At 48.3% G+C, this 23,419-nt stretch overlaps 1 protein-coding gene across 1 annotated transcript; it reads right to left on the bottom strand.

Moving 5' to 3' along the window:
* Positions 1-10,240: 10,240 nt before the first annotated feature.
* Positions 10,241-22,671, bottom strand: LOC146682360 (zinc fingers and homeoboxes protein 1-like). Its single transcript, XM_085445973.1, has 8 exons — positions 22,333-22,671; positions 17,983-18,474; positions 16,835-17,458; positions 16,352-16,478; positions 14,290-15,519; positions 14,069-14,200; positions 13,411-13,805; positions 10,241-12,541 (listed from the first exon to the last, which is right to left on the bottom strand). Exons 2-7 carry the CDS (start codon positions 18,348-18,350, stop codon positions 13,419-13,421), a joined length of 2,868 nt encoding a protein of 955 aa, XP_085302099.1. The 5' UTR covers positions 18,351-18,474; positions 22,333-22,671; the 3' UTR covers positions 10,241-12,541; positions 13,411-13,418.
* Between the last annotated feature and the right edge of the window lie 748 nt (positions 22,672-23,419).

The following is a 23,419-nucleotide window of genomic DNA, read 5'->3' as shown; positions in this document are numbered from 1 at the left end:
CATCTGTCCATCTTCTTCTGCGGATCCAGTCCAAGGTCACGGGTGGTTGGAGCCTATCCCAGCTGTCACAGATCGAGAGGTGGGGTTACATCCTGGACAGGTGGCCAATCAGTCACAGGGCAACCTGAAGCTGATGATCCAACAACCCAGCCATGCAGTCCTCAGAGGACACTTCCACCACCTCTGACTGAGGTAATGTTGGAGACTCTGACTGCTATTTGCTGTGTCGTGTTCGGTTTATGATGCTTCCTGATGCAAAATGTAATCTATTCATCACAAGCAAGACAGAGCCAGGAGACCCATCGTCATGCCTAAACACCTCAACTGCCTCCTTTCGATGTGGAGGAGTAGCGGGTCTACTCTGAGACCCTCTCGAATGACTGAACTCCTCACCCTATCTCTAAGGGACAGGTCAGCCAGCCTTCGGATAAAGCTCATTTCTGTTGCTTGTATTTGCATTCTCGTTCTTTCAGTCGCTATCAAAACTTGCGCCATACTATAGATGAGGGTAGGAACATAGATTGACCAGTAAATCGATAGCTTCATGTATTTGCTCAGCTCTGTCTTCACCACGATGGACTGCAGACACCGTCGCAATCTGTCTGTGAATCTCTCGCTGCCCTCTCTCGTGAATAAGACCCAGAGATACTACCTTTCTCCAGTTGGGGCAGAAGCTCATCACTGACCCAGAGTTAACATGCTGGCTGAGGACCACGGCCTCAGAACCACTTCAGCATGAACTGGAGGGCACCACCTGATGATGCAGAACAACATCGGTCCTGGCGAAATCCACCACCCTCCAGGAAAAAGTCCAACTTATCTCAACAGGCGTCCAGGACTGTTGTTACAGGCCAAAACCTCCATAAAAAATCCAAACTGAGTCCTTTCACACTGTAAAACCATCCAGTCAGACAGACTGGACCATTGTCCTAGCCCGTTCTGGCCAAAGTCACACCTACTGCGATTGAGTATTGACTATTGATTTATTGATTAGCATTCAAATGTCTCAGTGAGTACAGAATAAAGCTCTACCACAAAGCAAGAAAGCACGAGACAAGGCTAATCAAAAGGTATTAGCTGAAGCATGTGCTTATTACGCCAACCCTTTTAACAAAAGATCTTTTAGCATGCAGCTCATGCTAATTATTATTCACCCACGGATTCACTTTTGGAGTGGCCTCTGGTGGACATCGGAGACACTGCGGTTTCTGGCTTCATCTTCAGGCTCTTGCTGGGAAAAGACGTATATAAGTACACATAATTTATACATGCAGCCCCAGCGTTGTGTGTTCTGCTAATTATGCGTGGTTTGGGTTCGTCTTGAACATTTTCTGTGAGCTTAGAGTTCCTCAGTGTAACCAGAATAAATCAGCGCTTCAGGTCGGTCTCAGAGGGTCAGCGTGCATTACACATGAAGCCGGCTGACTCTTGATTTGGGTTTAGACAGTTTTAATACCAGCGTGCAGTAAAGTAAATGCAGTTCAGTCTTGAGCTCAATTCAAACAAAGAATTGTGTATTTTGTTGTACAGTTATTTTATTTTCAACTTTAATTTATATATTTATCTTTATCTTATTCTTCCCAGTTAAATTTACCCTTCATTCTAATTTGTGTTGTACAGTTATTTCATTTTTAACCTTAATTTATATTTTATTCCTTCCTAGTTAAATTTATCCTTTTTAATTTTTCATATTTATTTCCTATCTTATTCATAGCCTTTTCCTTTTTTGTTTTCTTTAGGTCACGAGCAGTTGTCCAAGCATTTCACTACATATCGTACTGTGTATGACTGTGTACGTGACAAATAAAATTTGAATTTGAATTTGATTTGAATCAGTGAGTGCTGGATATTTGTCTCTCCCTGTAAGCATTCACCGAAGGCCAGACTTCAGCCTGTCAGGGGTCTTCTGAGGACACGGCGGTCCAGCCAAGCAATCTGTCAGAGCTGAGGCATCCGGGACAGGCGGCCATCAGTTAATTCAGGGAGGGGCGGCTGGGTGAGGGGAGGCCGCGGCAAATGTTCTCATGTTAAAGGGATTATCTGAGAACAGAGCCAGGGAAGCGCGGTGGGCTGGAGGGACTATATTTCACTGCGGCGGGATACAAACTGTTTCCTCTGCTTTGAGTGAAGGTTTTTTGTTTTTTTTTCAAAAAAGTTCTCAGATTTTTAAAGGTCAGCACAACGGCGGCTTTTTAACCTGATTTCAGCCGTTTTTCTTTCATTCAAAGTTGGAGGAGATATATAAACCACTGACAGTGCTCACTAATCCCACCAAACCCAGACGTGTGTCATGGATGTGAACCTACAGTGAAGTAAAGGTGTCAATATCCATGCATGTCCTTCATGTTTAAATGCAGGTTTGGAGGGTTATGACCCCAAAACCAGACCGCACAATCTGATCCGCAGACGGAGAACAGAGGTCCAGCTTATCTGTTTCGTGTTTGTTTCATACAAAAAACATTTGGTAACTAATGTGGTTATGAAGCGGCTGTGATCAGATGCAGACTGGTGTTACCAGAAGCCTGTTTTTAAAGAAATGAACAACACCACTTTTGTTTATCTGCATCTAAATGTTGTCTGCACGGTGTCTGGACTGTCGCAGCCGTCGCCTCTCTGCTCGTCTCTCTCAGCGTCATAAACCTGAAATGCGATCACGTCTGCATCAGTTAGATGGATAAGAAAAGGACCCTGAAGCAACAGGTCAGGTCAGGTGTGCAGTTTGTTTTTCTTTGATGTTTTAAAGGTTTCACAGGTTTTTGTTCTGTTGGAAAAAAAACCCTTAACATAAACTTCTAAGAAGTTCACTGCAGCTGTCCACACGTCTCCATTGGCACAACTTCAACTGTCAATTCCTAAAAAACCAAACAATATGTAGACACATGAGCACAGGAAGTAGGAAGAAAGGTCCAGTAAGGCAGGAAGTCTAAAACCTGACTCAGACTTCAGCCAAGAGAATCTGAGATGTTTGAGTCTGAATCCCACCTGAATCAGAATCAGCTGATTATCCTTTAAAATAACTGCTATATTTAACAAAGCCTGCTATAAACACTTTCAGAGTTACTGACAGGGTTTATTTAGGCCCTCGAAGTACATCTGGGTGGGTCGAAATTCGGTGTTTTGTTTCTAATTCCAGCTTTTTGTTTTTGTTAATTGTCCCTTGGGGATAAATAAAGTTTTCTGATTCTGATTTTTTGAGTCGTCAGAAGTTTGCGAATCCAGGAGATCCAGAGGAAATCCTCAGGGCTGAAAAGCCTGCGACCAAACCGAGGTTACAGCCTCTCCGAGGGTCAGCATCTAAAGTTTCTACTCAGCACGGTTTGTCTCTCTAACCTGCTTCAAGCCTCAGACGCATCATAGTCTGCATGAACCGCATTTCTAAGGATCGTATCTTACTGTTAGCTTGTTCTCTTTGTGACTGTTTGGCCAACTTGAATCACCCATGAACCAGCAGCAGTGGGTGGAGCCTAGTTAATCAAGCCTTTACCGGGCTCCACCCCCCCAGCGGCCCTGAGCCAGATGTGCAGTTAAGAAAACGAATGTGACCGGACCTGTTTGTCTGCGTCTTTTTTCACCAGCTCTAACATGGAAGATAGGATCGATGTTTGCCGGGTCTGAACATAATCATCAGAGAGAATGGACTTGTTTGCTTCTAGGGGCTACTTATAGTCCTTATCAATATTATTAAAACACTTGTAGGGACCCTGATAAGAGCTGCCAGTAAATGAAGTGCAGTGTGCCGGACAGATAGCGATCCCCTCCTTTTATGACTGCGGTTTAATGAGTTATTATCGTGTGTTCCTATTGAAAAAAACGATGTATAATTAAATTATGTGTAATTGAAGGAAAATCCTGGATGAATTTTAAGCAGCGTTCCTTCTGATGTCGTATTTAAAGGCTCAGCGCTCGGCTCGCACGTGCAGGCTGTAAACTTCAGGAATCCAGGGAGGAGAAAACACAAAAAGCTGCAGTGACGCGTCTGCGAGCCGACAGCGGTGAATTATTTATTCTCATGTTGGAGGGATTATGGGGGAGGAGGGGGAGGAGCTCTGACAGTTAACAGAGAGTCGTACTGTGGAGAGAAACGCTGTTTGTGCCGTTTTTTCTGATTGAATGGATATAATGAGAGGTGCGATGACTGTCAGCAGGTTGCCAGCCAGCGTGTTCGTGTGGATACTGACGTCTCCGTTTATGAGAGATCGCCACTGAAAAAATAGACCGACAGCTTAGAATGACAAATAAATACAGGACAGCTGCCACCTGGACTCAGAGTCGGACGTATCGCGCTCACAGACGCAGCAGAGGGAGGCTAAGTTACACTCTGAGGTCAGCGGGTCGCATGAGGTCATCGTCATGCACATGTTCGTGGAAACAAACCCCTCCCCCTGTCCCGCCTTCTCCTCAGAGAGAGTTTAGAGGAACTCCACTTAAACAAAGTTCTCACAGTGATTGTCTGTGTAGATGCTGAAGGCGTTACAGGAGGGCAGGGGTGGGACTCGTTCCTCCACCTTTAGGCTGAAATTTGTTCCTTTATTGACTTTGGACAAAGTTTAGGCCTCAGCTTTTATTTTTATTATCAAAAGGCCATAAAACCAAACCACGACTTTAAAGACCAAACAGTCTGAATATAACGAGTCAGCCTTTACTTTGGTGTCATATCGGATATGTTCGAAAGAGTATTAAGAACAAAAACACTGTTTGGTCCGAGAATAAAGCTTAAATGTGGAGACTGGCGCAGGTTTAGCTCAGTGCGTTGGGCGGGCGACCACATGCCATACGGCTGACACAGGCCGGCCTGGGTTCGAGTCCTTTGCCGCAAGTCTTCCCCCTTCTCTCCCTGCACCTGCTCTCCTGTCCTTCCTTCACTGTGTCGGTCAAATAAGCTGAAAAAGGCCAAACAAAATGTGGAGACTAAATCTGTTGTTTCAGATCAAGCGGCTGCTCTAGCCTCTACAAGCTGTCGTGTGCAGGTGAAAATATTTCTTTATATTTGACACCACAGGTGAAACTAAAACCTCAGAGGACTTTGAAGTTTGTGAGAGAGAAATGATTGAAACAGTAACACGAGGGTCAGCGGCTCGGTGACCTGGTGATCAACACCGAGGGGGTCGCTCTGGCCTGTATTTGACTGTTTTCACCCCCCGGCCCGTCTGTGGATGCTCTCCTTGGTGTTGTTACCGTAGGAACATCAATATGACGCGATGAGAAAAGCACCGCCGGTCCTCTCTGACCCGTGGGGTCTCGTTGGGTCTGGCCGCTCCTACAGATTTGGATCTGCAGAGTTTGTGGAGGTCGGGTCGGCGCCTCAAGCTGTTTGCTGCGTTACATGTGGATCTACGGCGAGTCGGCACGCGGCCTCGTTTTTCAGCTCCTCTCTGACAGACGCACAGTTGGGATCCATCACGTCCTCACGATATAAACGAGCGGACGCACGAACGAATGAACGGATGAATAAGCTGCCGGGCGTGCGGATATGTAGGGCGATGCAGCGAGCAGGCAGCGACCGCGGGCACAAGCCGCGATGGGAGGGGTCTGTGGAGGGGTATAGGAAGAGCGATGGAGAGAGCGACGGGGTAAAGCGAGGAGAGATGTCCTCAGAATGACCCACATCAGCACCAGACAGCTTCACCCCCTCCCCTCTCTCTTACTCTATATCTCCTCATGCTCGCTCGCTCTTTGCTGCGTAATCGGCTGAAAAAAGAAAGCGAGGGGAAAAAAAGCAGAGGAACACGAGCGGGACGCCTGCACTCTAAAAACGCTCTCATGAAGGGTTCAGTAAGGGACCCGAGGGTTCCCCAACTGAATGAATACAGGAAGTGTTTTTGTGATCTGCAACTTCATTAAACCCAAACCTCTGACCAAAACAGCCTTTCTGACGCCGTCACATGACTTCATGCTAACATGAGCTGAGTCTCACTGAAACGGTAACCATCCTCACACCGGCACACGAAGCTGTCGGGAGTGCCACGTCAGGGGCGTTTTCCACTCGCCGTTTCCTGTCAGAGGTTTCCCCGTAACCACGGAGCCGCAGTGACGTCACCTGCTCACACCTGCACTTTGGCCCTTTTGGTCCGACCGCACTCCAAGGCACACTGCATCCTCATTGGCTGACGACTTCTGACTGACAGAGTGCTCACCAATAAGCAGCCGTTGGTTTCTGACTTTCACCATAAAATAAACGCGGGGATTTATCCTCCGGAGAGCCGAGGAAAAAACGTTAGTTTAACTTGTTTCGTGGTTCGTATCCAGAGGACGTGACTGAGCAGGCTGAGGACACCGAGACTCTCTCAAACATGACAGCAAACATGTTTGGTGTAACATGTTCCAAAGTAACACATTACTGTAATCACATTACATTTTTCAGTAATACAGTAATGTAATGAGTCACAAAGTTCTTCAGTTATCTGCACAGAGTCTCTTTCTGCATGCGCACTTCTGCTCCGATCAGCTGATGCGAGAGCCGTCATCCACACATGGACAAAACTTGGAACGTCGCCCAATGAATGGCCGGCCTTCCAAAATGACTACAAGAGCACGTGACACGAACATCAGGACAACTGAGCGATTGCAACGCAGCAGAGGCTTAGAGATAAAGTCACCTCGAGGTTCATACAAGGTGAGCAAGCACTTGGCAACAGTAGGAAGGAAAAACTCCCTTTTAACAGGAAGAAACCTCCAGCTGTGACTAGTTGGGGTTATACACGTACAGAGGTGTATAAACACATAGTGAGAGAAGAAGAAACACCCAGTGCATCATGGGAATCCCCGGCAGCCTACGTCTATTGCAGCATAACTAAGGGAGGATTCAGGGTCACCTGGTCCAGTCACAACTATATGCTTTAGCAAAAAGGAAAGTTTGAACGCAAAAGTACTGAGTAAAAGTAACAAATTACTTTCTCTAGCAACTCACTCGGTAGATGATGCATTACTTTTGATAAAAGTACTAGTAGTAATAGATTACTTTCTTTGTACTAATGACCCCAGTAGCAGTGACACCCATGATTGTGCCTGACACGCGTGTGCGTCTCCGTTAGTGTTGCACTCATTGGTGGGAGTTGTGTGTTTGCAGCAGTGCAAACAGGAGCTGTTCATAATGAATTCAGCTAACTTTTAATGCCTGCTTGGCTTCCTCTGCGGAGGCTGCCAGCCTCAGAAAGCCTCTGCTGTGCTTCTACGTGCTCGTGTGTGAAGCTAACGCGGTGGGAAGCAGGACCGGTGTTTTTCAGAGTGTGCTCCAGAGACGCAGCGTGTGAGCGGAGCATTAAACGGGAGGTTTAGCCCCGTCGGCGGCGCTATAGATTCAAACACGTGCGTGGAAGTAGGTCAGTAGTGAAAGGGTTCTCGGCTGTCCTCGCACGGCCTCTGCTCGGCCCGTCACACCACTCGCGTCGACTCCAATTTTCTCTTCCTCGCCCCTCCTCCTCCCACTGCCCCCTTCCTCCTCCCCCTTCATCCCTTTCTCTCTGCCCCGATTAGGAGGGGAGCAGGTCCCACCCCTGGTTCAGACGGGTCTCCTGTAGGTTAACTCTTCCCGCTCCGAGTGAACTTTTATCTCTCTGCGAGGTTCCTCCTCGGCGGTCGGCTCGTGTTTTCACCGAGGCCTCTGCCAGACCACGTGCGGCGTGTAACTGGTGTTTTTGAGGGAGACCCGACGCCACAAAATGGGGCCAAGCTCGGCGCTGTGAAGGCAGGACATGAATCAGCCTTTTCTCCCCGAAGTTCGAGTTAAAAACAGAGGCCAAAAAAAATCTGGGAAATTAAGGAGAGAGGGAAACGGAGCCAGTGAACTTCCAGGAAGGCTGGATAAAACCCAGATCTGTGAACAAATGGTGTATTACCCAACCCGGCCAGCTTTACATGATTTACAGTAGAGGTTAGAAAGGGGCGGGTGGCTGAGCTCACACCGCCATCTGCTGGAAAGCAGCGACAGTGCGAGGACAAGCCCCCCTTTAACCACACAGACGAGCCAAAATGCCCCATCATGGCTCCCAAAAATGTGGCACAAATTCACACCGAACCCGGACCGAGTGTAAGCAAAGATGTTTTCTGAAAGGCGCTGAAACGCCGAGCGATGAGGGCTAAAGCGAAGATGTAGAGGAGAATACAGTGGTTTGAATATCTGGAGGAGAACAGCGTGTTCCCAGGACTGGTTCGGCTGGTTTCTATGGTGCTGATGGTTTCTATGGTGGCGGTGTTTTTGGTGGCGGCGCTGAATACCTCGAATAATTGAGGCGGTTCAGCGAGGAGGGAAAACAGCGCCGCAAGTTAAAGAAGGAACAATCAGAGAACGCTGGAAATGAATCTTTTTAGACGCAGACAGACACAGATACCGTAAAGCTCAAAGTGAACATACACGTGTGCTCGCACCGGTCACTTAACCGACTGTCAACACAGATATCTAATCATTCAATCACATGACACCAACTCATTTACTGGGATTAGAGTGTACAATATCCAGTAAGCGTCATATCTGTCTTATCGAGGTCAGAGGAGACAATCGAGGCCTGCACAAGAGCATCTCTCCGTGCACCACGTGTCCAATATGGAGGCGGATGAGCTACAGCAGCAGACAACCACACCGGCGACGCTCCTGTCGGCTCAGAGCAGGAAACTGAGGCTACAGCTCATAGACTCAACAAAACTGGACACAGACCACCGGGAAACACTGCCCGGCTTCTTCCAAAAGGCCAACACACCACGTCATAAAGCTCCAGTCATCTCCATCTGGTAACACTGGGAATCCCCAAAAACCCACCGGTGGCCACCAGCACACTTCAGCCTGTGTCAGTTTGATCTGTCCGAACCTCACGAACATTAAAAAGGCCCAGTTTGGAGGAGGGTCTGTAACACTGGAGCGCACGGCATCAAGAATCAGCTTCAGACCACAGCAGCTACAAGGACCAGGAAAGCTGCTGCATCATGTGACTCCACAGTAGTTTATAACAGGTTTTTTCAGCAAATTGTCAGAAAACTAAAAAAAAAAAAAAAATCAGCTGACTCTGAGGAGGGGGTCAGGTGCGACTCACATCCAGGGCCGACGAGCACGTCGTTAATCTGACACGAACGTCCTGCCGAAGTCTCTACATCAGTCACTCTGAGCCGTCACAGCAGCGCCGGTGCCAGTGCGACACCTGCTGGTGGTTTCAGGAATTTAAGAGAAATCCAGCAGCCTCACATGTTACTGCTGATTTCACATTTGCATGTGTTTCCACCAGAGTTTAGAGGATGTTTCATTAAAGGTGGTCTGATAAACCTGAGCTGCTCAGCCCGCGGTTCACGTCTGCAGGCTTCAGCTCACCGACTCCTTCCTGTTTCACAGCAGAACAAAACTAAAGAGAAAAACCTGAAATAAGATCAGAACGCCTTTCAGACGCCTCGAGGTCCCTTGGGCAGGTCGATCCTGAGCCTCGGGGGCTCCACCTCCAACAGCCCCGCCTTCAGGTTTCAGCCTCCAGCTGGTGCATTACGGTGACATCAGCGAGGCCACGAAGGACCTTCAGAAGCACCAGTGCGGTTTTAAATGAGCCCTGGGAGCCGGTGTGAAAACACCCAAACCCAGAGTTTGTTTTTTAGTGGTCATGAGAGAGAAACACAACAAAGCTGTGTGTGTCTTTAAATGTTACAACAGGTCTTAGTTTTAACATCTGATAAAAACATGACGTCAAAATGTAGCGTTCGTCTTTATTTTAGGGTCTTTGTCCTCATCGGGCCGAGGAGCCAACACTGCGCCGAGACACCGAGGTGACCCGCGGGCCGGAGTAAAGATGCTGAAAGACCCGAGTTTGCAATCTATTGTAAATGATTTCTAAAAAACAAAAAACATCAAATGTTTGAAGAATTTATGGAGAAAAACTCCTTTTTTTAATTTAAAGGTAAATTACAGCAGTTACAGTTTCAGACATAATTTGAGAACAATATCTGAAAATGCAGTTAAATAAAACTACACTGAAAACTAAAAGTGCAGCAAGATGCTGTCAGTAAACATGAGCATCCAGGACCCACTCACATCTTTCTGAGATTTTCTTACATTTCCGAATGTTTTCCCTTTTTTATTCCTCGTTTCCGCTAAATGTGCCGGTTTTTTAACCTTCAGTAACACCAACACGCTGTCAGTTTTATTTACTCGAGACATTTTTTTGATTGTTTACATCTTTATAAGTTCGTTCAGAGGCACAAAGACTCGACTGTATATGGAACATGAAGATAAAACGCGTTCACACAAACATAAAACAGGAAAACAAACTCGTTTTTTCACTTTTTATTTTTTGCTTGCAGACAAAAAAAGATCCATGAAAGTCCAGATATAATAAATAAATTAACTACTAAAAACCGTCGACTATTAAAGCGATTTAAAGAAGAAGAGGACGAGTGGTTGAAAGGTTACAGAGAAGATTTTACTGCCCACCTCCACCTGCTGATTGTTCCTTGATGGTTGCATATCCTATCAGAGACCTACGAGGTTCCCTCACCACAGGAAGAGCACAGAAAAGCAAAATAAAAGCTTTTTCCCCCCATATGAAAAGTTAAAAAGCTCCCGTAAGAACTGAGCCTGGTGGTTTATTGTCCCTAAAATATCGTCTTTAATTCGAGGAAACCTGAAAGATCTCGTTTAACTAGTTCACCCGTATTTGAGCTAATAAACGCAGTAATAACTATGTCTTCTTCTGCTGTTCCTCTTTGAAGCGATTCGCTGCCTGTGGTGGCGAACGCTGTCTGAAAGACATAATTATTTTCATGCATACAGTAAAGGAGAAACCTGTCGTCGAGTGTAAATGTCACAATCTTGCCGAGTTTGTAGCTTAACCGACTGAGGTAAAGTTGCCTGTTTCCTGAAGTAGAGCGCACCTGCCTGTGTGTGTTTGCTTTTTGGACGAGGAGGCGGCACTCGGGTTCAAACGTTTCTCAACTTCATCGGTTTGTAAAGTTCAGATTATTTTTTTTTTAAAACCCAGAAAAAAAATCATCCGAGCAGCGAGTCTGTGTCCGCACAGCGTTAAAGGAAAAATCCACTTCCATCTGAACTTTTAGTTTTTGCTCTGTGACACGTCCGGTGATGTCCCTGTTCTGTCCGAGCGCTGAGCTGGATCATAGCTCACCTGTTACCTCTCCAGTGTGTCTTGGCCACACCTCTGATAGGTGTTCGGGAGTCCGAGCCACCTCGGCTGCCTCCTTTCAGGGCGGTCAGGAGGCGACCGACCTGCGGTCACCACTCGCAGCCTGTCAGCAGGGGTCAGGGAACGCAGAGCATCTGGAAAACTGACAGACAACCTGTCCCGTTCCTGCAGACAAACTTGGAGCGGCTTCTCACTCCCAGCCTGCTGATTCGCTGATTCTGGACCCAGCTGACCTGCGGCTGAAGACCAACCCAGTGGACCAACCCAGAGGTGGAGGCCATTGCTCACCCCAGATCTTCCGTCCACTGAAGGGAACAAACCAAGCTCGCACCGCAGCCCTGCAGGGACCGGAGCCGCCCCGCCCCCACCACAGGAGGACGAGCTGGAGCAGCGCTCTGTAACCAGGATCAAACGGGATCGCTCCTCTAGCATCCTGGGATCTATGAGCGAGACCCACCTGAGGCTGAAACCCTCTGGACCAGCATCCGTCGAACACCATCCGTGGATGCTGGTGGTGTGAGCGGTGCAGTCGCGATGCAGGTAGTTTGATTAGAAGCTTCAAACCAGCGGTTAAAAGTTTCCGTCGGCACAGACGAGTAAACAACAGCGAGAATCAAAAATCTGTTTATGTCGAGGCGTGCTCGTCTGTGGTTACCCCGCAGAGGGTAAAACTGACCACGCTCTGAGTTTTAAAGTGGATTTTCCCGTTAACGGTGCGTCACGTGTTCTCTGGTTGTTTTGGTTCAAACTGAAATGATGTTGAAACTGAACCCGAACGCCTGAAAACAAAAACAGATTCAGCTTCCATTATATGTTTTATGTTGTTCAGACTTTAAGAAATCACCTGGAAAAATACAAAAGGTCTGCTGTGGGTCTCTTTCCAGCGCTGCGTTTGTCTTTATTTAAACAATCGTAGAAACAGAATGGCACTGATCGGAGCGGTTTTAAAAACCTCATCTTCAGAGGAGCCGAGTGTTTCAGGGCCGGAGGACGATCCCTCCGGAAAAAACGTCCCGCGGTTCCTCCGTTATTCTGAAAAAAGTCCTTTTAATAAAGAGAAAACCATGCGAGGTCTGACCTCTGAGAAATGTCCTGGACTTCTGTCTTTATACAAACGCTGATTTCTTTTTAGTTCTGTATGAAAATCTGAGTAAAAGCCGAGTCGCTGTCAGAGTAAAAGCTTGTCGTTTGTACAGGAGCAGAGCTGAATCGCAGCGCCGTTCGGTCCCCGGCAGACTAAATCCACACGCTCCGTCCTCCGTCGCGGCGATTCTCAGCTGCACCGCGACCCAAAGCCTCCGAGGCTCCAACCCACCGCTCGACAAGCGAATGTCCATCTGACCTTACCGCAGCCATCTTTGGGTCCCGAACCACCAACTGAGAAACACCACATCCTCTGTCATCTCTGCGCGGGGGGAGCAACGATAAACCTGAGGAAGGACAGGTGGGGAGAGAAGAGAGGCAGGTAACTACGGAGAAACACGCCGGGTCATTCAGGATTCATCTTGTTATCCCAACAGCGTTACATGGAGGTGACTCAGGAAGTCAGCCCCAGGTTTGGTGAGATGGCTAACAGCACCTTCACCCGAGGCCAAGTTTGCAGCATCTGACCAATCAGAATCATGGACGTGCCTACGGTGCACTGACTACAGGGACCCACAGGAGGGCCAGCGCTGTACACACTGACTGTGCACTGACTACAGGGACCCACAGGAGGGTCAGCACTGTGCACTGACTACAGGGACCCACAGGAGGGTCAGCACTGTACACACTGACTGTGCACTGACTACAGGGACCCACAGGAGGGCCGGCGCTGTACACACTGACTGCACTGGATTCAGTTCAAAGCTCAGAAATCAAACAGAAACATGGAAATCTCCTGAACAACCACTGCAAAGTGGAGCAAACATCAAATCTGTGGCACAGCTGCAGTGTTAAAGACCGGGCCATGTAGTCTGTCTCCTGTTAACGACTATTATATGAATAAAGTTCAGTCTATTTGAAGTCAGGAGGCAAAGCTGGTAGAAGCAGAACTGCAGCACATGTCCCTGCAGAGAGCAGATTCAACCAATCAGGAGCTGTAATATCAGGCAGCTCCTCCTGTGCTGACAGGCTGTGGTTCTTATCTGTTTCTTATCTGTAGTTGGGTCGACTGAGGACAAAAGGTTTCATGAAACAGAAACTGCTTCTACCTGCTCGTCGACTCACGTGTCTGCAAACTGTGCGGTAATTTTCCTGGTTTTAGTTTCTGCTGAATCTCTGGAAATAAAAAAGGAATAAAACTGAAAACATTTCTCACCTGTCTGCTCACGTCTGCTCTTCTGCCTGAGGCTGTGATTGGCTGAAACCTTCAGATCCCTCCTGGATCTCTTCATCCTCCTCCTCTTCTGCGTCCTTCTCGTCTTCCTCCACGCAGTCGTCGTCCGATGCCTCCTCTCCTTGTTCTTTCACCTCCATTTCTCCCTCGCTGTCTGCGTGCTCCGCCGTCGCCTCCTCCTCCTCGTCCTCTTCCTCCGCCTCCTCATCGCTGAAGAGCTCCGTGCCCTCCTCCGCCCTCCTGGCGGTCTCGGAGAACCAGTCTCTGACCTGCTCGTAGCTCATGCTGGACTTTGCCACCAGCTCGTCCAGGTCCTTCTCGCTCAGGGCTCGGTGCTTGAGGTAGTACTCCTTCAGAAAAGCCTTACCGGACTTCACCTGCAGGAGGAACAAAGATCACCTTCAGTCACTTGTAATCCTCACATTTGCTACACAATGAGTCCAGGAGAGGCTGGACTGTGAAATGTGGACGATCCGGGGATCGAACCAGCGCCCTGGTTGGCAGACGACCTGCTAAAATCCAGCTGAATACTCGAGTTCTCCAGCTGCTCTCCAGCAGTTCAGAGACAGGCTGTTGTACCGCCTCTCGCCCAACGATGGCCAGCCGAGTAGGAATTTTTCTTTTTTTTCTAAAAACGCACCTTGATGGCACCGTCGCCGCCCTGTGGAGAGCGCTTGCAGGGATACGGCCGGCGCGTCCTCCTGGACCAACCACGGAAACGCTTCCTTGACTTCTTCTGGCTCTTTGCGCCGCCGTTCAACGCCTCGTCCACCTGGAACAAGAAAAAAAACGTCAGATGTTACCAGGAGATGAAGCGTGGCGTTTGTGTTACATCACAAAAAAGGTTTCCTGCGAGCGCACCTTGCCGCTCTGGTAGAGGTAGTACCACTTCAGGTTGCTGTTCTTGCAGGCGTAGCGCGTGTCTCCGAACCAGTTTACGATGTACGTCCTCGGCAGCCCGCTCTCCTTCGCCATCTGGTCGTACTCCTCGGGCGTCGGCCACTGCGAGTGGACGAAGGCCTTCTTCAGGATGTGCAGCTGCTCCGGCGTCTTCTTCACCAACTTCCTGCTGATGGGAGGCGTGCCCTGTCGTTCCTGAGCCGAGGGCGAAGGCGCGGCGGCCGGTTTCGCCTTCTCGTCGTCTCCCTCTGCGTCGCTGTCCTTCGACTGACCCGCCGACGGTATTTTCCTCCTCTCCGTGAACCAGGCGTCTACTTCGCGCCTCGTCAGCTTCGTCTCCGCCCGCAGCCGGCTCAGCTCCTCGTCTGAGGGCGTGTCCGACTTCTGGAAGCTGGCCTCCAGCACGAGCAGCTGCTCCGGAGTCTTTTCCTTGAACTTCTGCGGCGTGAAGTCGGGGAAGGCGTGGCGGAATTTAATGCGGAGGTCGCTGGAGGACCCGGCTGAGCCTGGAGCGCCGGCCGAGGTCGGCGAGGAGTCGCTGGCGTCGTCGCTGGAGTCGATGACGATGGTGGAGGTGTTGTCGCTGTTGTTGCTATCGTTGATGCTGAGGCCACCGCCGCCGCTCCTTCCTCCTCGGCCGCCGCCGGCCGCGGCTCTGCCAGGCGTGGCCTGCGTCAGCAGCAGGCTGTGGTGGTCCTTGGAGTTCCTCTGGTTGTAGCGCGTGTCGCTGAACCACTTCTTTATCGCTCGCTTGGAGAGTTTGGTGACCTGCATGAGGCGCGAGATCTCCGCCTCGGTGGCGAACTGCCGCCGGCTGTAGCTCGCCTTCAGCTCTGCCAGCTGCTCTTTGGACTTCTTCGGCTTGCTTGTGGTCGAGTCCAGACCGAGCGACACGCCGGCCGACGAAGACGACATCTCGGCGTTCGATTCGGACGTAGACGGCTCGGCGGCTTTGGGCTGGCTGCCGGGGACACCCGCGACCGTCAGCGTGATGGGAGAGGCGACGGGGACCGCGCCGCTGTTCCCGGCCACCTGAGTGAGGACGAGGCCCGGCTGACCGACGATCTGACACGTCTGGAAGATGTTCTGCAGGCCGTTTGTGGTGGCAGCGATGTTAGCGGGGATGACGGTGATGGTCTGAGGGATGGTCTGCACTGTGCCGTTAAACTTCTTCCTCCGCGCCTCCTCCACCTGCAGAGAGGAGCAGTAGAAGGTCAAAGGTAAGGTGTGACATCACCGACTTTCTAAAGTTATTAAAGTTGTGGGAGTTATTGTTTAGATGCTGCAGTGAAGATGTTTCTCAGAACTGCTCAAGTTCCTGCCTCAGGCTTCCTCAGAGCCACAGACTTATTCTACATCTACGAAACAACCAGAACGACTTCCTGTCAGGAAACTGAACCACAATCATCATCATCAGCCACAACACAATCTGACCGGGTGTCACGTGATCAGTGAGGCGGTGACGGCCTGTAAAAATCTGTTTTATAAAGCGACCTGACGAGTCTGGCAGCAGTTAATAAACACTCATAACTGCAGTTCTTAAAAACTGGACCACGTTTGTGCTCAAGCACTTTTTTTAATGACCCAGGAAGAAGTTAATGATGTAGTTTCTACTCACACAGTGTGACACTCAACAGCACAATAATGTTTCCTGATGCTTTTCTCTGAGAGTAAATCTGACATAGGAGCAGATTCTTCCTTTTACCAGGATTCATCTGTAAACTGTGAAGGAAACGTGTCGCTGACGCTGACTGCAGATGGACCCGGAGACGCAGCATCAGCGACACGTTGAAACAAACTGCTGAACAGCCTCTGCTGCAAAATCCACTTTCAGTTTGAAGCCTCTGGTGGCCTTTCAGAGCTGTGGGACCTGCTGAGACTCGTCCTTCAGGCTGCTCGCACACAAACTCAGGATATTTGATCAAATTAGACTCTCGCGTGGTAACTGGAACAACATCAGACGTGACGGGAAGTTTAACTGCAGCCGGTCAGTCTGCGTGTGAGCGTCTGCTGAAGCACCCACCTCCTCCGGCGTCCAGCTGACTCCGTGTTTGAGCCTCTGAGCAGAAAACCAAACTTTGATCTGCTCCTCGCTGAACTTGGTCTGTGACGAAAGGCCCACGATCTCCGACACCGAGGGATACGGAAACCTGCGACACAAAAAGCACGCACACTGAAACGGCAGCGGGATTACACACCAAGAAACACGTCTGTGTGCTCGTGGAGCAAAGCAGTAACCTCCACCCGTCTGTGCTACCACCCAGCCTCCATCCAGCTGTGACTGATGCAGTAAATGCGGGTGTAGTAACCGGGCGGGTCGGCTGCTTTTTCGTATCATCAGGTGCACAGAGAAGTGCAGTAAAATAAGATAAAGCATGAGCGACAGCTGGCCTTTCAAAATAAGAGCGAGCCAACTGTCTGACAGTGATTAAATATACAAAAAGCTAAAATCAGTGGGCGGTTCCACGTGTGCGGCGCCCCTCAGGTGTACCTCAGGTGTGCTTACCTGTTGTAGGCGCTGACCAGCAGGACGTTGTTGTCCATGGCTGCGTTGTAGGTGGGGATGCTGCTGATGGGGATGAGGAGCTGCGTCTGCGTGCTGTTCTGCTGGCTCTGCAGGGCTGACAGAACCTGCGCCAGCGTCCCCGGAGGCAGCACGCCGCCACCAGCGGGGGAGGCCCCGCCTTTAATCTGCAGCACGTTGGGGCTGTTCACCACGATGCTCTGCGGCACGGCCTGGACCTGCAGCGGCGCGGTGATGGGGATGAGGCGAGGGGCGACGGTAGCGGGGGCCGTCGGCGCGGGCGACAGCGCAGGCGGCTCCTTGTCGTCATCCTCGTCGTCGCTTTCCACTTTGATGACATCGTCGACGGCCATCTTGTGCGCGGCGGTGAACTTCTTGGGCTCAGCTCGGCTCTTGTTCCTCATGATGGGCGTCTTGCTGAAGGCGATGCCTCTGCGCGCCGTCTCCTCCGCCTCGTCCTCCTCCACTTTGACGAAGCTGCCGTCGAAGGTCAGGTCGTTCACCGTCTGCTGGAAGATGGTCTCGTTGTTGCGCTTCACCATCGTCCGCGTGAAGTTGTCCTCGCCCGGGTGCAGCCGAGCGTTGTGGGCCAGCAGCGTGTCGTAGCTGGAAGCAGAGGATCATGGGTAAATAAAGCAAAAAAGGAGATTCAGAACTCAAACTATGGTAAAGTCCACAGTGTTGATGCTCAGTTACAGATCATTTTTACATCTTGGCGTAAACGTCACTGAGTAGCAGCTTTCAGCCCTGAAATTAGGGATTAAAACAGTGATTTCTTTAATCGTCTCTTTGTTGAGATTAAAAATCGCTCTTTCTGCTGTGTTTGTGTGTTTTTTTTAAGGAAGTGAATGAAAGTTTTGTTTCCTTCTGCTTGCTGGGACAAGGACTGCTGCTGTGCATTTACAGGAGGTTTAAAAATGAAACGTTAAAAATGGACGAGTGGAGCCATAATCGCTCTGTTGGCGTTTTTCTGTCTGAAGATGATGAACTTTGACACGTGTTGGTGTGTTGGGTGTTATCAGTTACTCTAACCTGCCTTCAGGGCCTGGATCTGGACTGTTTTGGCTCTTAATCTTTCACATTTCTTTTTAAATAAACGCACTTCCTGTCAGGTGGTGTGAGCGTGGTACCTCTTGGTGTGGTAGTCACACTCCATGCAGACATAGGAGGTGTTGAGGACGACGTCGGGATGCTCCGTGTCCACGTGCATGGTGAACAGGTTGAGCTCCGACGTCTGGAAGCTGCAGTATTTGCACTCGTAGCCTCCCTCCGCTGCATTCAAGTCCAGGTAGGGGTCCGACGCCGCGACCTCACGCCTGCCGTCGGCCTCCTCTCCTCGCTCCTCCAGCAGGCCGGAAGCCTCTGAGGAGACGGTTGCCGCGCCGTTGCTGTCCTCTGGATCCGCCGCGCCTGTTACATCCTCCATCTCCTGGTCCGAGTCCACAGTTTCTCGGGGAGGAACCATGCAGGGGATGGTGGACTTCCTCCTGCTCGCCATCCTGAGTTTGGGTGAGCGCCGCGTTCAGCCGAGTGTTGGAGCCGACTCAGTTCAAGCCGTCCTGTCGTGGCTCCATAAAGGAGGAGGTCACCAGTCGAAATGTTCCCTTCGCTGTCTTTAAACCCTGTGGCACAGAAATGCATCATTACTCAGAGCACATCCCCACGATCACGCCACCTGTTCTTTAAGATCAAACATCAGCAGTTAACCCTTTAAAGCCGGTCGGAGCGGGCACGCTCCGTTTTGCATAACTACTTTTAAAACCCTGTAGAACCTGAACCTGTAAGCTAGCGCAGTAATTTTTTTGCATATGAAACCAGAGGAGTTGTACTTACATCTTATGCCATCAGCTTGTCCTAAGTCACAGTTTCCTTCCACATAAAGCTTTGCAAAAATTGCATAAAAAGCACTTGCAGGAACAAAACATAATATTCCAGAAACACGCTTTGCCGATCCGATCAGCTGTTCGTAACACTTCCTACATTGGAAAAGACGTCAGTGCGAACTATCGCATGTCCGCCATTACCTGCCCGAAACTAGAAGTGACGTCATTTTCGCGGAAAATGTAGTTTTTTACTTGTAGGCCTTAAAAGCCTATACTGGTGTTTTTAAAAGTCATGTTTGACTTTATGCTTTTCTGAATACTTGCTGGGATGCTTAGAACTCAAATTGCACTGCTGGAAATAGTTTATTTTGATGCTGTTTTCTTTGCAAATTTGCATCATAGGATTGTTTTTCATTTTTTCTGCAGTATATAAAAATTGGTGTATCACAAAAATAAAACTATGAAGACACTCAAAATAAATTTCCTGTTGTTGTAAACTACTGTTTGCAACTTTTTGTATTTAAAATTTCTCCAAGTAGAAATATATGTAAAAAAAACAAAAACGATTTCCAATTTTTTGTAGTTTATTGCACTTTTTTGCATTTTATGTAGTTACTATGGACTTAATGCATACATATTATTAGAATTTGGGCTATAACAGTTGTATTGATGTATAGCAACTTGAAATGCTCCCGAAAATGGCTCCACAGCATGTAAAAAATATCCGGTTGTTCAGTCTGACGTCACTAGCCGTGTCTGGGTCTAAACTCCGCTGCAGGTCCATATATCAAACGATCACTATGGGATTACTGAGAGTTAAAAACTGTCTAAAGTCTTTCATCTTTAATAAAATGATCAGCGTTCTGCTCTACCAGGTGTAACAATTGAGTTTAACATCCAGGCATCCATGAAAACGGAATTTATGACATTTAACGGAGTTAGAAGTTAGCAGGGAGTTAGCTCGCTAGCTTCTATCTAAATACAATATAGCATGTCCTGACTGCGGGGTTTTGGAAACAAATTCAAACGTACAGCTCTGTTATCACTTCCAGCATAAATGAAGACAGAAAACTAAACAGCAGTGACGTTTGTAGGGTTACTGAAGTTGGGCTAGCTGGTATATAATGATGTGCTACGTGACCGCTAGCGACACAGCTATGTTAGCATAATATAAACAAGCTAACTTTTTTCCCACTGGATAAAAGTTAACGTGAGTGTTCTCGGTGGTCAGGAACAAATGTAATCGCATGGCAGGATGCTGTAAAAGGACCAAACTTCAGCCAGGAGAACAACTGAGATAATCCATCCACAATACGAGGTTAGTCATTCATATACTGCTGCATGGGCTGGGCTGTAGTTACATCGTAAGGTTTTAAAAACTGAGCTTAAATAAATGATTAGTGGTAATAAAAGCCGAGGGAGATCAACAGTGGTCGCTGACTGTTTTAGGAGCTTTTTGAGATCAAATAGAAGAAAATACATAACATTAAACATGTTAACAACACAAAAGCCATATTAAACGCAGACTACTTTAGACCCGGAAGTAGGATTCGTCGCGTCATCACTGAACAACCGGATAATATAAGCTCTGGCGGACTTGGTTCTATGGTAGGTCTTAAAGGGTTAAATTATCACGTACGGGTCGCTCCACCTTCATCCTCCTTCATCGCTCTTGTCTGTCAGAGGCTTTGTATACAGTGAAGTAACATGTTTTTAAATGAACTGTGCAATTATTATGCTGTAAATGCTGAAACACGTTCATGCTGATGAAATCAGTTATTAAACTGTTCCAGCACCATCAGTGAATCCTTCCTATGATTGCTTGATCACGACCACGCTCAGTATCGTAAACTCAACGATCCATTTGTTAACACATCACACAAAAAAATGTCCGTTTACAGCAAAGATGGAGGGCGACAGCTCGTTATTCCGCAGCTCTGACTAGTTAACTAGCCTGTCTCAGAAGAGCAACTGCTCATGGTAGCCACAGGGCAACGAGGGCAACACAAACAGTGTCACGCCGCAGAAATCAGTCTGATTCTCAGAGGATACAAAAAAAAAACAAAAAAAAAACAGACACACAAAAAACAACAACAAATAATCTTTCTGTTGCTCCGAGTTGCAGGTCAGGAAGACGGCAGCACATTGTCCTGTAAGCTATGGTGAAAAGTACGGCCAGCCTACGCTGACATGGTCTGTCCCACTTTGCAAACTGCTGGATTATATAATTTAACGAGGCTTTAGCTTACACTGACGACAGCAATAATTACTTAAACGAATATTTTGGGCATAAACAGCAAATGTATGAGCGTTAAATAGTTTAGTCACATAAACCTTCATAACTACAGCTACAGACAGCTTTGGTGTATGACAGCAGGATCCTTTAGATGATAAATTTAACTCCTAAAGTCTTTATCATTATTCTGTCATATTACATATCAGGTGTTACTGACCACGTGACTGTGTTTCTATTACCACTTAATTAACCCGCCGTCCCCCGTACACAAACAAACTCAGAGGTGTTGAAGCTGTCTTGGTTGGGTCTGTCTCCTCAGCTGCTTTCTACAGTTTTGTTTATTAACTGTTAATAAAATCAGAAGTTGCCAATAGTCCCAGTTTTGGTTTAATTCGTTTTTTTACTAACATCGGTGAAAGGGGAGGAGCCTGAGTCAGTGTCAGCTGATGGCTTCTTCTTCTGTTTGTTTATGTCAGGCTCCTAGCTGCCTGACTTTGTTTGGGCAGAAACATGGTGACCCTAAAGATTTCATTTTCCTTTCAGCCGTGGATTTAGGGGCAATAACGCAGAGTATGCAGAAAACCACACGTGATTTTAAATACTGTAAACAAAACAACAACAACAACATCATAATTAAAATAGTGCCAGTGTGGGGGATGATCACAGGATCCTTTCCATGAGTAACAACTCTGACCACTAACCCTACAGCTCACTGTGGGACATCAGGGAGATATAAAAGAATAAAAGGAGTTTTCCACCAAAGCCAGTGTAACTTTGCTACTGTGCACCCTGGAGATGCGTCTGGTACAGTGGCAGACCTAAATAAACTTTTACTGCAGTATATCCTAATCTTATACTGCTGCTGTACTGCATTTCTGAGGTAAATATTTGCACTTGTTGCTGCCCTACTTTGACTGTAGGCTCTACTTAATTAGGTCTGTGCTTTATTCCTTTGAAACAGCTGTAAACAGCTGATAGCTTCAGATCGGGATCATTGATTAGTCCAAAGTCCTCCTTTGTTTTCTTATTAATCATCGTATGATCCCTGGTGACCCTTCAGAGGGGCCCAGGCCTTAGTTTGGGGACCGGTTTACAAACCGTTACCAGTACTACTTCAGTCAGAGATACATTTCCTGCAGGGAAGGTACTTCTGATACTTCTGCTCAGCACTGATTGCAGTACTCAGTACCTTGCCTCGGCGGTGTGGGGGCTCGGCTCGCACTCGGTGTACTTCCTGCCCAGCACACACGTAAACATGTTAGAGCTCTACGAATCTCCCCTGTCCTCACTGAACATCCTCCCGCTAACGTTAGCTAGCCCCGCCGCTCCGCGCTGTGCTAGCTGACGCTCCGCTGCTTGCAGCGGGCAGCAGGCTCCAGCTGACGCCGCTAGCAGCCTGCTGAGAGCCCGGGCGTGTTTACCTGCACTGTCGGTTTCCGTTTTCCTGCATGTCGGAGCGAACAGTTAGCTGTAGCCGTGTCTGTTGATACGCAGTCTTCCGCCTTTTGCTTGATTTCACCGCGGCTCCCATCTGCTTCAGCCGGACACAGAGCCGCTCCAGCGGCCGGGGAACATGCTAACTACCGCCGGCTAGCTCCGGTTTGGGCCGGTCGCCGCTCCGACTCGCATTGCTCGCTGTCGCGCTTTGTTAATGAGACGGACCGTTTAAGTGAAAAGGGTCCGATAGTTCACCGAATCTGACGATGGCCATTTTTCATACCGCCACTACAAGCGAGTAACGGCCGAGAAATGTATCCGGTTTGAGCTTTTCGCAATAAGAGCATCAACGCAAACACGAGAAACGCCAGTAACATGAACTGTGTGGGTAACTGTGTAATTGACACACTCACAGCTGTAGTTGAAGTCAACAACCACAGCGACGAAACACATTTAAATACGTTAAATTACAGTAATTACATCTCACAAAACCTACAACCTGCGGTGCTGTTCTTACATATCACTAATAGTATTAGAAATATTTCATTTAAAAATGATCCTTTGTTATTTTTTATTTTAAATTTCAGTTAGTGTAATAATGTTTAGGATGTGGGTTTGAATCCTCTGAGCTTTTCTGTGTGGAAGTTATCTCCAGGTACTCCGGCTTCCTCTCACAGTCCAAAGCGTTTAGGATACCTGGTGATTCTACGTGGACTGTGTGAGTGAACGGTCGTCTGTCTGTGTTAGCTCCTGACAGCCTGGTTACCCGTCTAGGTGCACCCCGCCTCTCGCCCTGCGGTAGCCGGCACAGGCTCCAGCCCTGGGTGGTGTTTTCTTCCAAGTAAAAACAATAAGTTTGTTTTACAGCGTTTCATATTCTGGGATGTGTTCAGTCAAAATAAAAGTACGCGCAAGCGCAATGTAGATGAAAGGAAACTAAGAAAATATATTTAAATGAAAGCTAATGACGATCACTTATCAGCACTCAGCTCACCGTGGCATCGAAAAACCACTAACAATGTATAAAAAGACTTTATTTTGAAGAAAGCGGAAGCGTCTGTCAGCGTGCTG

The sequence above is a fragment of the Copadichromis virginalis genome, linkage group LG22, assembly GCF_057382275.1.
Source record: "Copadichromis virginalis isolate Kocher_CV1m ecotype Utaka linkage group LG22, C_Virginalis_male_GT1.1, whole genome shotgun sequence".
Classification (NCBI taxonomy): domain Eukaryota; kingdom Metazoa; phylum Chordata; class Actinopteri; order Cichliformes; family Cichlidae; genus Copadichromis; species Copadichromis virginalis.
The sequence above is the reverse complement of the archived record's forward strand: the minus strand, read 5'-3'. Positions and strand labels throughout refer to the sequence as shown.

Excerpts from the sequence above, each read along its gene's own strand:
- LOC146682360 (XM_085445973.1), bottom strand. The coding sequence starts at position 18,350 with ATGGCGAGCAGGAGGAAGTCCACCATCCCCTGCATGGTTCCTCCCCGA. Across the intron at positions 16,479-16,834 it reads CTGGTCAGCGCCTACAACAG|GTTTCCGTATCCCTCGGTGT; the intron begins GTAAGCACACCT and ends TTTGTGTCGCAG. Across the intron at positions 15,520-16,351 it reads TCAGCTGGACGCCGGAGGAG|GTGGAGGAGGCGCGGAGGAA; the intron begins GTGGGTGCTTCA and ends TCCTCTCTGCAG.